Below are 14,713 nucleotides of genomic sequence, written 5' to 3'. Positions count from 1 at the left end.
ATGGGGTATGGAAATATTGTTTTCTTCTCGGTTCTCTTCAGTTTTGAGTTTTCATGTTGTTGGAGAAGTCAGAAACAACACATTACTGGAGACAACAGCATTTATGTAATCAAAATGATCAAAGGATCAGCAGAAAAAAAGTTCACAAATACTCTTATTTTATTCCTACTATTCTCTTGAGTATTCCATTTTTTTCTATTTAAGTTTGCCACCCGGTTCCAGATATATGATCCTGTTTTATTTAGTGCTAATATTTATGGTCTTTACCATGGTGTGTGCTCCCAGGATTCCTCAGGGGCGTGCCCTTAGGCTGCTGTGCATAATTGCCCTGTGAGCCACGTCCCCCTTGGTAAAGACTGAAAAAAAATTAAGAACTGAATAAAAAAAGGCCCACATCTCTGTAACTGTATGTCGGAAAAAAATAATCTAAACTGAATTTTTATGAGTGCAGCGGGAATAAAACAAAAAGCAAAAAACTGGCCACTTTTGACCTGTTAAATGAAATAGGAGACTCTAATCTATTATGATACCCATATAAGGTATGGGGTAAGGTGTTGGCTTTATGAGACTTCCACTCAAATCTTCAGAAATGTTGCTTTTTTATCTCGGTTCTCTCCAGGTTTGGGTTTCAGTATTGCCGGAGGAGTCGGAAACCAACACATTCCCGGGGACAACAGCATATATGTAACCAAAATTATCGAAGGAGGAGCAGCACAAAAAGATGGACGACTACAAGTGGGGGATAGGTTACTAATGGTGAGAACTTGGTGCAACCCCATCAGTCTGACACCTGTCAAATACTTGGCTTTACTAAAAAGTGACCAATCAATCATTGGCTGCCAGAAGCCCGGTAGTGTCGTGAAGATCAAGACTGCTTGTAAGGTCCTCAAACTGTGACTCTTCTTACCCAATCAGTCTAAAAAAATTCAATTTTTGTTTCAACTTTTTGAAACCAGTGGTCTTTAACCTACAGCTTTACAACTCTTGCAGAACTACAGCTCCCTGACTGAAACAACTAGATAGTAGAGAGATACCCTTAGTAAAAGATAAATTAATACTCACGATCAAAAAAGGTTCTAAATTTTCAGACCACTTTGATGAACATCGAGCAACTTTAATTGGTGGGCAAGTCTGGCACCAAGTGTTCAATTTCCCTACAGCCCTCCTACAGGAGGAGTGAAGTATTACACACTCTTTATTTATATCAGTGGGCTGTCCATGTAATTAATGGGTATACCTGGACGTTCTAAAGCTTTGCTGTGTAATCCATGATGATCCTGAATGGGGGACCACAACCTCTACTTTATGATTTTCTAATAGGGTCTCAAAAAATGTGTATTTTTTAAACAGACAACCCCATTAATGTTTAGTTTACCCGTATAGCATACGTGAGCCACCATTTTTGCCTGGTGACCCCCTGTGATCTTCTGATCTTCTCTCTCCAGGTAAATAATTACAGTTTAGAAGAAGTCACTCATGAGGAAGCCGTAGCGATTTTGAAGAACACGTCTGATGTAGTTTACCTGAAAGTGGGAAAACCCACAACAATATATATGACAGATCCATATGGGCCTCCTGATATCACTCACTGTAAGTACCGAGTCACTTAACCAATTAGTATTGCCTAGAATAGGACATTTTTGCTTGATTTCTGTTAGGCACCATTAGGCACGGGGCATGCTTTAAAGATTTGCTTGACAATGGAGATGAGCAAATCTCATGGAATTCAGGAGATTCGCACAAAATTCCCGTAAATTCGATTCATTCATAGAATGTATTTGATGCAGATTATCACAATTAAAGATTATTATACTCTAAGATCTCTCCAAACTCCAAAGCATAATAAGTAGAGGGCTTAAAAAAAAAAAAAAAAAAATATTTGCACACTTCGCCCCTTACTTGTCCTGTAGCTCCACGCCCAGATCTCCACTCGCTTCCTCCAGTCTTCACATGGGTTACAAACAACTCCACAAGACCTGAGAGAGAAAGCAGGGACTGGGAAGGGAGCTGCCTCAGTGGAAGGTGAGGGATGAAGTGAGTATAATATTTAGGGGTTTTTTTTTTTACCCCTTCCAAGACCTAAAAAGAGTCCAGCAAAATGGTGGCCACCTTTTTTGTGGATTCAAGCAAATCGAATGACAAAAAAACCCAGATTCTCGCTAATTTGAAACTTGTGAAAGTTGCAGCCAATATGTTTGACTTTGATTTGGTTTGACATTGTAATTTCCCTTCGTCATTACTAATGGGCCAGATGTATACAGCTTCTATTGAGCTACATACGAGCTGTATACATCCATAACCTTGTAATGTCGCCTACTTGTAGATTCAGATAAAAATAACATTCGTGAAGTACAAGAGGTTTTGACTTTATGACATTCGATGGTGTGAATCTGGTGTAGTGCATTTTGTGAAGATTAGTGGACACTGGGGTCTTGTCTTATTTTTCTGAAGCTGATGTATCTGCCGAAAAATGTTAGTATCCATAGACAAAGTTTCGGAGTCGTGTGCGTGATCCATGAATGTTGTCTCATTGGGATGCTAGAGCATTCGTTTTTTATTTTTAAAGTGGAACCTCGGGACCACGGTCCGGGGGACTCCGAAGGAGGCATGACTAGTGGTACCCGTAGTAAAGCCCCTCTGACAGGACCAGAATGGAATACCCGGAGGTCACAGGTTCTACCTCCAGTTAGACCCCGGACACGTGGCAGCTGTCCCAGCGGGACCAAAAGGGATAACAGAAGTGACAGCAGAGACCATAATGAGACGGGTCCTGGATCTGGGTAGTTGGTAAGGAGTTGGTTCCAGTGACCTTCACACAGTCTTCAGACTCGGATGGCTGTTGACGGAACGGGATGGCTTTCGCCCAAATGGTTGCAAATGTAACCAGGAAGATCAGGATACTGATACTCTGTGGAGACAGATAGCATTAGAGAATGCATAGAGACTGCTGACGCAGTGCAGACAGGTTTGCAAGAGAACCAGATGTAGCAATGATTAATACTCTTTGCTCCGGCGCTCTTCCTGTGGAGGAGAGGCCAGAAATAGCAGCCAGTGCGCTGCCATTGGTTATTTGTTCTTTTTGAAAAATGCACGCTGTCCCTTTAAGAAGGCAGGAGAGCCCGCAGGCGTGCTCTAATAGCTTTAGTTACAGATCTGCCGACAGGACGCCAGGAGGTGGAGGCAGGGAAGAAACCTGAATGCTGAGCAGCAGCATGGGACACAGAGGAGGCCGGCTGCTGCCTAAGGACAGCTGCTGCCTAAGGACAGCGTGCGAGGCACGAGGTGAGTGCCCAGAACGGGGGGCAGCGGCAGACCTGGATGCAGCGTCAGGACAGCGACCAGGTGTAACAGTGGCAGACCTGGGCGCTGTGCCAGGACAGGGACCGGGTGTAATACAAATTTGCCAAAATTTGTCCACGGGACGTAGTTGCAATGTGTAAGAATCCCCAGAGCCGATCCTCTAAACACAACCATCCAAGCGCAAATGGTATGCCACTATTCCACACTACAAGTTGTCTTCTATGCCATACTCCCGTCACTGGTAAAATGTAAGTCATGTCCTGGAGAAGAGGCACATGAGCATTACAGCAACGAGGCAGGTGATTAGTGTAACGGGGTCTACCCAGCTGGGGTACCTCTTTCAGTACCACCCCGTGTTTTTGGAGGTCCGCTCTGCATTGGCTGGAGTCTGAATGAATGACGCTGGCTGGAATTCCTTGGTTACATGGGCGCATATAAAAGATCTCTGCTTCTCCATGTATTTCCAGTCTGACAACACTTTACTCACAGGATACAGAATGTATCACACAGATACAGAGGGCAGGCCAATAGAAAAGCGGCAGGCCAGACATGCATTACAAAGGCCGCAGGTGGTCGGAGCCTGCCGATGTTTACTGTGGAAATTACAAAGGTGGGGGGAGGGCGGACAAAAGGGGAATGCTGATGCATTAGGGACATGCATCTCACATAGAACCTATTATCCATACATATAACTGCACAACATATTTTAGGTGCTGAGTGGTTCTGTAACAGTTAGTACTGGTCACGTACACTGTGATGGTGCCAGGAGTATGAATGAGCTGTTGACTATGATATAGCACAGAATGAGGACTCATCAATCAAGCCTGAAATTGCATGTTTAGGGAATGAACTGTGGAACTCCGCAGCATCGTGGAGACGTCTCTGCAAATTTGCATCAAGCCGATCATATTTTAAAACATTTTTTGAAAGGTAGGTTTCATCACTTGTATTATCTTTAGAATCACCTGCAAGCTTAGTGGTCTATTTAAGGGTAATGGGTTAAAATCTGATGACAAGTTCCCTTAAAAGGGTTTGTCCGGTTGTAAAACATTATCACCCATTCTGTATTTGTTGATCGGTGGGGGGTTTGACCACCGGGACCAAAATCGACCGGTGCGATGGTGGTTTTTTATCCTTGTTACAGTGAAGCAACAGTGTACATGCTCGACCACCAATCCTTTTATTCTCTAAAGGGGCTGCCAAACACTGCCATCTGCTTTTTCCGGAAAATCCTTAGCGAATGAATGGAGAGTTAGTCACTGCCGCTCCATTTTGTGTTGGGTGATACAAATTCCCCTTTTTGCTGATCGGTTCTGGTCCCAACGATGGGACACCCACTGATCGGTATGTTACAGTATCCCCTAGACAGCACCTTTAAAGTTTATACAATGTCGTACCAGAAATAGTAACTAACAGAATACGTAGAGGTCTACTTCGCCCCATCATGAGTCATAAGTCTAGTGTATGAAGATTTTTAGGCTAGGCGATGTACCCTGGGAAAACAGGTATGTAAATTAGTTCTTTCTTCCTCAGAAAGCTAAGCCTCTAGTGCCATCTATTGGCCGTATTTACAGTCATATGTAAAAGTTTGGGCACCCCTATTAATGTTAACCTTTTTTCTTTATATCAATTCTGGTTTTTGCAACAGCTATTTCAGTTTCATATATCTAATAACTGATGGACTCAGTTATATTTCTGGATTCAAATGAGGTTTATTGTACTAACAGAAAATGTGCAATCTGCATTTAAACAAAATTTGACCGGCGCAAAAGTATGGGCACCCTTATCATTTTCTTGATTTGAACACTCCTAACTACTTTTTACTGACTTCCTGAAGCACTAAATTGGCTTTGTAACCTCAAGAACACAGGTACAGTTCTTGTTAAGCCCAGAAGTGGCAGGCCAAGAAAAATATCAGAAAGGCAGAGAAGAAGAATGGTGAGAACAGTGAAGGACAATCCACAGACCACCTCCAAAGACCTGCAGCATCATCTTGCTGCAGATGGTGTCACTGTGCATCGGTCAACAATACAGCGCACTTTGCACAAGGAGAAGCTGTATGGGAGAGTGATGAGAAAGAAGCCGTTTCTGCAAGCACGCCACAAACAGAGTCACCTGAGGTATGCAAAAGCACATTTGGACAAGCCAGTTACATTTTGGAAGAAGGTCCTGTGGACTGATGAAACAAAGATTGAGTTGTTTGGTCATACAAAAAGGCGTTATGCATGGAGGCTAAAAAACACAGCATTCCAAGAAAAACACTTGCTACCCACAGTAAAATTTGGTGGAAGTTCCATCATGTTTTAGGGCTGTGTGGCCAATGCCAGCACCGGGAATCTTGTTAAAGTTGAGGGTCGCATGGATTCAACTCAGTGTCAGCAGATTCTTGACAATAATGTGCAAGAATCAGTGACGAAGTTGAAGTTACGCAGGGGATGGATAATTCGTCAAGACAATGATCCAAAACACCGCTCCAAATCAACTCAGGCATTCATGCAGAGAAACAATTACAATGTTCTGGAATGGCCATCCCAGTCCCCAGACCTGAATATCATTGAACATCTGTGGGATGATTTGAAGCGGGCTGTCCATGCTCGGCGACCATCAAACTTAACTGAACTGGAATTGTTTTGTAAACAGGAATGGTCACAAATACCTTCATCCAGGATCCAGGAACTCATAAATAGCTACAGGAAGCGACTAGAGGCTGTTATTTTTGCAAAAGGAGGATCTACGAAATATTAATGTCACTTTTATGTTGAGGTGCCCATACTTTTGCACCGGTCAAATTTTGTTAAAATGCAGATTGCACATTTTCTGTTAGTACAATAAACCTCATTTGAATCCAGAAATATAACTGAGTCCATCAGTTATTAGATATATGAAACTGAAATAGCTGTTGCAAAAACCCAAATTGTTATAAAGAAAAAAGGTTAACATTAATAGGGGTGCCCAAACTTTAACATATGACTGTACATTATAGGTTAATGGATCTAGATTACTGATGAGCGAACGTGCTCAGATAAGGTGTTAACCGAGTGCCTTCTACGTGATCAAAAAATATGTTCAACTCCCCGCAGCTGCATGTCTCGTGGCTGTTCGACAGCCGCAACACATGCAGGGATTGCCTGTTGACGAACAGCCGTGAACATATTCTTCGAGCGTGCGGAAGACACTCAGTTAGCACTCGAGCATGCTCGGATAACACCAATGGGTGGAACAGGCTGCCACGAGAGGTGGTGAGTTCTCCTTCAATGGAAGTCTTCAAGCAGAGGCTGGACATGGGATGGGGGTTGGACACGATGACCCTGGAGGTCCCTTCCAACCCCACCATTCTAGGATTCTATGAACACCTTATCTGAGCACGTTCGCTCATCTAGGTGCCCCTTTGCCATGATTCCGTGCCCTGCCCTGGTGTAACTTTTTTTTTTACTTTCCCACTCTTTAGCATACTCGCCACCTTTGGAGAGCCACATCCTCAGCACTGCAAACAATGGCACCTTGGAATACAAGAGTTCATTGCCACCAATCTCTCCTGGAAGATACTCTCCAATCCCAAAGCACATGCTTGTGGAGGATGACTACACCAGGTCAGAAAACGCCTTTCATATCTATTATTTCTAAATACAAGCAGCCTTATAGCAGCAGTAACATTGTGTCAGGACGCCTCCTTAAAATTGACAGTGACATTTGTGATGGTTTTTTTGCTTTGGACTTATACTTGAGGAATGGCTGAACGTGCTCCAAGCTTTACGATTCTCTGTGCTTTACTGACTGGGAAATGCTGTAACTTACCGAAATAAATATAGGAACTTTACCCTGAGTTTTTCATTGACTTGTAAGACATTGGTGCATGGGTCAATTCACTGTGGCTTGTGGCATATGGGTATGAAACCTCGTGGGGGTCCACTCTTATATGCATACCGGGCCAGTGTATCCTTTCCTACCCATTCCTTATGGGATACGTAATGCATACATGACTGTAACACAAACAAAGCACAGAATGAAAAATGTGCAAAAATACCTTGCAGTAAGACATATAACAGTAGTCAGCAAGTGCTGATAAAAAATACAGGGTATTTAGTGGATACGTTTTTTGCAAAAAAATGTATGCCAAGCTGCTCCACCACGTCAAGGTAACCCCTATTGAAGCAGTCCCTATCTAATTTATTTAAAACCTGAACATGTGAACAGTGTCTAAATGAGCAGGATTAAGACAGGCGCTTGCCTGTATGGGCTCGTGGCGTGAAACATATCCATACCGGGCCAGTGTATCCTTTCCTACCCATTCCTTATGGGACACGTAATGCATACATGACTGTGTTGTGCTGGGATGTCTGGATAATTCACATAGACACTTCCTTTTTTAACACTCATTACTTTTCTTTACGTCTTTGGATTCCATTTTGCTTTTTGTGATTGGGGAAACTGTAGTTTTCAACCCCCTGGTACCTGAATCAAGAGACTTAAAAAGGTCAGAGATTTTGGAGCCCTAGATTTAAATGTTCAATACATTTTGCATAAATATTGTAAAGTAGTATAATAAACTTTGTTATATAGTATATCACAAAAATCTACTTCTTTCTACACTTATGAGCCACTTCTTCCCCCACGGCTGACTCCTTATTGGAAAGTAGTTATAAGAATCTTTGTAATATATCTTATAAGAAATATCTGCTTACTTTTAAACTTATGAGCCACTTCTTCTTGACTCCTCCTTCATTCAAAAACTTAAATCTGTCTTGGTAAAAACAAGATGGACAGCCAGCTTACTGAAGGATCGGATTACAGACACTATTAAAGTCTGTGGAGAGGACTACGGGGAGGAGACATAAACAGATCATGCTGCAGCTTTGCTAGTAAGTGTTTTATCTCTGCCCAGAGCTGGATTCACAACTACACAGCTGAGTATTGCTGTATAATGTTTTTCTTCGGAACTTGTTTAGTTACATAGAGACAGGAGAGCAGGAATCCCTCTTGTCTATGTGAGCTGTGTTAGAAATCTGCTTTTTTTCCACATTTATGAACCACTTCTATCCCACATGGCTGACTGCTGATCTCACCATTCAAAAACAGCTCAAATTTGTCTTGATCAAAATAAGATGGATTTTCAGCTCAGTGAGGAACAGATTACAAAAACTGTTGAAATCTATGGAGAGGAGAAAAAAGAGGAGGAGGACACAGACAGATCACACTGCAGCTTATCTAGTAAGTGGTTTATCTCACCCCAGAGCTGGAATCACAACTACACTGCTGAGTATTGCTGTATAACGTAATTCTTTGGAATTTATATTACATAGAGATAGGAGAGCAGGAATCCCTTATGTCTGTGTGAACTGTGTATAGAAGAGCAGCTAGTCTCCACCCACTAGCTCAGAGAAAACTGAAAAGAGTTTCATGATATCCTGCAAGCACATCTACAAATTATCTTCATATTTCGTTTAACAGGCTGCAGTTCTCGTCACAACCACTGGGTGTTGACATATAAACAAATATAGCATAAACATCTCCAGACAGAGTATCTTATAATATTTTTTTTTTTTTTATCCTTAAGGATGGTAATGTTGTGTTACAAATCTTATGAGTCTTTGAGGAACGAGGCAAAGTAAAGAACTTGAACCCTAAACTTTGAATGTAGAGTTTCAAAAATAAGGTTTCATGAACCTATTAGAACTGGTACCAGGGGGCACAGGCTACAGATTTCACACCACAAGTAGGCTATTTTACGATTTCCTGAGATATATACTACAGGTATACTGTACCTGAATAGGTTCTTATTCTCAATAGTCTACATAAAAGAAAAATTAATTTAAAAAATTGATCATGGCATGTAACATAGCATGCTGGCTGAAGTCAGAACTGGAGAAAGAAAAAATGTAGAGGTTCATTTATAAAAAATTAACGTAAAAGGAATGTGTCAGGAGGTTTCAGCTATGTAATATGAGAGCAGTATAATGTTGGGTAGGAGACCTTAATTGCATTGATGTGTCACTTACTAGGCAGTGTTTTTGTTTCAGTACAATCAGTGTTTTATCAGCAGGAGATTATCATTCCTGGTCCAACCACGCTCCCTCCACTAATTTACCAGTATTCTGTCACTATACAGTGTATACAGAAAGTGGCCAATCAGAAGTGTGGGCGGGCTTTTACACAGCTCAGCATTCTGGGCTCTGCTAGACTCTATCACAGCTGCTTCACCCAGTAAACTAAGTGATACATTGCTGGAATCAGGGTCTCCGGCCCTACATCATGCTGCTGTCAAATTATATGGCAAAAAGCTACTGACCGATTCCCTATAAAGGGTAGTTGTCATCAGAAAATAACCATTTTTTTTTTGTGTGTGTGTAATGGTGAATGGATATTTTTTTATTTAAAGACATGTATTTTGGGCTAAAAAATTATGTTTGCAATCAGGTTTCATGAACTATAGTGCCATTTGGCTTTTAGCCCATACGTTGCTAGCTGCAGAATGAGTCCATTGAGAATCCATCAGTGAGCTCCGACTGATTAGAAATTTGGATCTATTTCTGTCCGCTTCTGAACACTAATCATCTGATTCATACACACAAAGCTCAGTTTGACTTTCATGTGATCATAAATCAGCTGAAAAGAATCCAGAAAATGTCAGATTAAAGAGTTACAAAGAGCTCACTGATGGGTTCTTAGGTAACTCATTCTGCAGTCAGCAATAGACAGCGTAATACGCTGGTCCAAGAACATTTTTAATTGCACCTTAGTGCCTAAAATATATGCAATTAAATAAAATAATAATTGCTACCAAAAGTTTCCACATCCTTTGAATGTATGTAAAAGAATAAAATACATATTTTTTACATATCACAGGAAGGGTGAGTCTAGTATTCAACGTACCATAGTTGTCAGTGCAAAAACAAAAAAGAAAAAGATTTCTAATTTTATTTTTTTAACTTAGTGAAATGAAAAATTAAAAATAAAAAAAATTATATTAATCTAAAAACCTGGTTTAAATAATAGTCATTTTTCCAAATACATATTCCCTTTAACAGCAACTGCGATATCAGCCCTATATATTTGATGTTAAAAATGGGTTCCAGCTAGTCTTATTATTTTTAAGATGCGCTGCTGTGGGGTATGAGTACTTTTTATGTTTTTTTTATCAGTGGGACCCATTGATATATTTTTGAAACCCTAACATAGGACAAGCCATCAGGCCCAGTAATAGATTTTTTTTCTGTCCCTTTCTTTTTTGCCCGTGTTGAGAGGGGTTTGGATGAGTTGTTAAAAAATAAGACAAGCTCGATAGTTATTTTATGCTTAAAGGTGCGCACACTTTCACAATGAAAGTCCACTTTTGACTTCTTAAAGGGACTCTGTCAGTAAAATCAACTCTCCTATGTCGTCTACATGGGCATGTAGGCCATAGAAAGATGAATAAAATGATACCTTGATATCTGCGATCTGATTTTTTATTCCATAGAAATCCAAGTTTTTCTTAATATGTAAATCAGCTGTTAAGATTAGAGATGGGCGAACCCGAACAGTAAAGTTCGGGGTCCGTATCGAACACTTAGAGTCCGTGCACAGACCTTGAACACAGACTTCTCCAGGAAGCCCGTGTTACTATTTGGGTTCGGCACCCCGAACATCGACTGTTTTCCACGTTGTCATCTGCTCGTTACCACTGGTCAGAATGCTGCGGATTACAGTGTGTAAGCCAGCGGCGGTAAAAAGGTTATCGCCGGTCACAGGCGTCGGCTGATGATCATCATCTTACACCTGCTCTTTCTGATTGCAGCGAGAGCAGGCGTACGATGATGAGAGTATTCATCAGCCAGCGCCTGTGAAATAAGTAAATAAAAATTTTAAAAAATGACGTGGGGGTCTCTTTTGTTCTTGGTAACCAGCGCAGGCAAAACAGATAGCTGCAGACTGCAACCCCCAGATGTCATCTTTATATTGGCTGGTTATCAAAAACTAGATGGTGGCCCAATTCTAATGCATCGGGTATTCTAGAATATGTATGTAGTTTATTTATGAAGTTTTAATAATAATGCAATAATGCACCCCCCAATCCTGATATGCATGGTCCTCTCACCCCCCAATCCTGATATGCATGGTACCCCTCCCCCCCTATCCTGGTATGCATGGTCCCCTCACCCCCAATCCTGATATGCATGGTCCTCTCACCCTCCAATCCTGGTATGCATGATCCTCTCACCCCTCTTTAAGGGAAAGCGTGGTCCCCTCACCCCCCTTTCCTGGTATGCATGGTCCCCCTCACCCCCCTTTCCTGGTATGCATGGTCCCGTTACCTCTCTTTCGTGGTATGCATGGTCCCCTCACCCCCAATCCTGATATGCATGGTCCTCTCACCCCCCATTCCTGATATGCATGGTACCCCTCACCCTCAAATCCTGGTAAGCATGGTCCCCTCACCCTCCAATCCTGGAATGCATGGTCCTCTCACCCCCCAATCCTTGTATGCATGGTCCCCCTCACCCCCCTTTCCTGGTATGCATGGTCCCGTCACCCCTCTTTCCTGGTATGCATGGCCCCCTCACCTCCCTTTCCTGGTATGCATGGTCCCATAGTTATATACTTACCTTCCGACAGCCTCCGATCTTCTTTCCACATGCCCGGCTTCGCGGTCCTAGTAATGCATTGCGTGAAACACCGCTGATGACGTCGCACTCTCACGAGAGTGACGTCATCTCCAGTCTAAGGCGCAAGGCATTACTGGGACCGCGAGGCCGGGCGCGTGGAAAGAAGATCGGAGGCCGTCGAAAGGTGAAAATAACATTTTTTTATTTTAATTCTCTTTTTTTACAGATCAAGGCCTGCCGCCCCATTGAGCGCTACGCCCAACTGTGCCCGCTGCTGACTGGTCATGGCTGCCAGGCGCAGCTTACCGTTACAAACAGCTGCACCTGTCGCTGATTGGTCGCGGCCGCAGTGACCCGCAATTTCGGTTACAGACAGACATGATAAGGTGTTTATATATATAGATAGAGGGTTCCAATGCCGTATTTTTTAATTATTTAAATAAATAATTTAAAAGAACTGTGTGGGATCCTCCCCATTTTTGACAAAGCCAAGTTAAAGCAGACACCTTGGGGCTTGATATTCTCAGACTGGGAAGGGGCCTCCCTCAGCCTAAAAACAGCAGCCCGCAGCCACCCAGAAAAAGCACATCTACTAGATGAACCAATTCTAGTACTTTGCCCATTGCCCGACTTTTCCCACTTGCCCTGGTGTGGTGGCAAGTGGGATAATATTTGTAGGGTTGATGTCAGCTTTGTAATGTCTGCTATCAAGCCCACAGGTTACTAATGTACAGGAGTCTATAAGATGCCCCCATAACTAACACCATAGTCAAATTGTAATAAAGACACAGCAAGAATAAAGTCCTTTATTTGAAATAAAACTCCTTACTCTCTTTTACCCATTTATTCACAAAAAATAAAAAATTAAACTTATACTCACCTTTCCGCCGATAATCCATTAATGCCCATGTCCCACTGTAAAAGACAAAAAATAATAAAACACCGTATTCCTCACCTGTCCAACAATAATCCATTCATGGCCATGTCCCACGACGATCCAGATGATTTGGAGAGCGGTCACATCAGTGATGTGACCTCTCTCCACTCCAGCTGGAACACACTGAGCACAATTTTTGATAACCAGCCAAGATAAAGCTGACACCTCGATATTGTAACCTGCAGGTGTTGGTTTTTCCTTCGCTGAATAGCAAAGATAGAAGGGACCGCATGTCATTTTTTCTTTTAATTTATTTATTGCACATGCAAAGGCTGGAGAATACTCTCATCAGCCGACGCCTGTTACCGGTGGTGACCTTTTTACTGCTGATCATAGCTCCTTGCTCTCACACGCTGTAATCTGTATGACAATGCGGGAAACCATAGCGGTCTGACCAGTGATAACAATCTTACCGCCGATCGGAGCTGGTGTTTCTCGTGCTGTCACACATATGACAGTGCTGGAAACATCAGATATTTGGACCCCCCATTGATTTGAATATGGTCCGGGTTTGAGTTCGGGTACCTCTCTGGCACCTGAACATACTTTTTTAAAATGTTCGACCGAACCTACCAGACCTGAAAATTCATGGTGCGCCTATCACTAGTTAAGATCTATGGGCCGGACATAGAGCTCACTAAAGGCCCCGTCACACACAGCGACCTTGCTAGCGAGATCACTGTGTGTGACATGAATCAGCGACCGGCCCCCCTGCTGAGTATCGCTGATCGTGCTCGATCGGCCTGGGCCACTTTTTGATCGCTGGTCTCCCGCTGGCCAGCGCGCATCGCTGCGTGTGGCAGCGAGAGACCAGTGATCAGCGACGCTGGTTTCTAATGTAAACATTGGGTATCCAGGAGCACCAGCTCCTGGATACCCGCTGTTTACCTTGGAAACCGGCGTACACGCTGGTTTCCAAGGTAAACAGCGGGTATCCAGGAGCCGCGCGGCTCTTAGATACCCAATGTTTACCTTGGAAACGAGTGTGTACGCCGGTTTCCAAGGTAAACATCGGGTATCCAAGAGCCGTGGCTCCTGGATACCCGATGTTTACATTAGAAACCAGCTTGCTCGCTGGTCCTGATCGCTGGAGGGGCTGTCTAACGATGTCCCAGCGATCCCATCATGTCGGATCGTTGGTGGGATCGCTGGGAAATCGTTATGTATAACGGGGGCTTAAGAATCTGCCTCCAGCGCTTGTTTTGAATCAAAGAAGACATTAACAGTGTGAGACACTTGTTTATCAAGAGAGCGGACTGTCAGTCATTACATGTCTCACACTGATAACCCCTTTCATTTAAAATAATCTCTGAAGGCAGATTCTCATGGAGATCTATGACCGGCCCATAGTTATTAACAGCTTAAGAAAAACATGGATTTCTCCGGAAGAAAACATTGATTCGCAGATATCAAAGTATCATTTTATTCAGCTTTCTATGACTTACATGCCCATATGGACGGCTTAGTCTGATTGATCCTACTGACAGATTTTCTGTTAAAAAGGTTTTTCACACTACATGAAGCATGAGCACACCCATAGGACATTGATGGTCATTAAAGTTGGGCCAAAGTTGGGAGGTTGTAATCTTTGGGTATGTGCAAAATACTTTTTCTAATTTTGGGATATGTCTACTATGGGAAGATCAAAAGGTTGAGAAATTATTAAAGCAGCAGCGGAAGAGTGTGTTGACTTTTGTGAGATAAAGTGATCAGTCCATATATATATTATGTAAGAGCTGAGGGTCACATCGCGAAAAGGCAGAAATTGGATACTTTAAAGATGATGATAATTGCAGCAGCAGGAGAAGAGTATGCAGATTTTGTAAAGGCAGTGACCCCTATGTCACACAAAGGTTATATAAATCGCCCATGAAGAACGTCTACATCAGTGATA

General features: G+C 42.6%; 1 protein-coding gene across 10 annotated transcripts in view; it reads left to right on the top strand.

Annotated features, from left to right (window-relative positions):
- Positions 1 to 14,713, top strand: part of DLG2 (discs large MAGUK scaffold protein 2) — a 1,750,933-nt gene that overhangs the window by 1,189,626 nt on the left and 546,594 nt on the right. For all 10 annotated transcript variants that reach the window (XR_012231010.1, XM_073569196.1, XM_073569195.1 and 7 more), the window contains 3 exons: positions 620 to 756; positions 1,446 to 1,590; positions 6,749 to 6,890. Coding sequence is in view for 9 of the 10 variants with exons in the window: in XM_073569196.1 (XP_073425297.1) it covers positions 620 to 756; positions 1,446 to 1,590; positions 6,749 to 6,890 (424 nt within the window). In the remaining variant the exon portion in view is untranslated. The remainder of the gene's footprint in view (positions 1 to 619; positions 757 to 1,445; positions 1,591 to 6,748; positions 6,891 to 14,713) is intronic.

The sequence above is a fragment of the Dendrobates tinctorius genome, unplaced genomic scaffold, assembly GCF_039654945.1.
Source record: "Dendrobates tinctorius isolate UK_male_01 unplaced genomic scaffold, ASM3965494v1 ptg000023l, whole genome shotgun sequence".
NCBI classification, from domain to species: domain Eukaryota; kingdom Metazoa; phylum Chordata; class Amphibia; order Anura; family Dendrobatidae; genus Dendrobates; species Dendrobates tinctorius.
The sequence above is the reverse complement of the archived record's forward strand: the minus strand, read 5'-3'. Positions and strand labels throughout refer to the sequence as shown.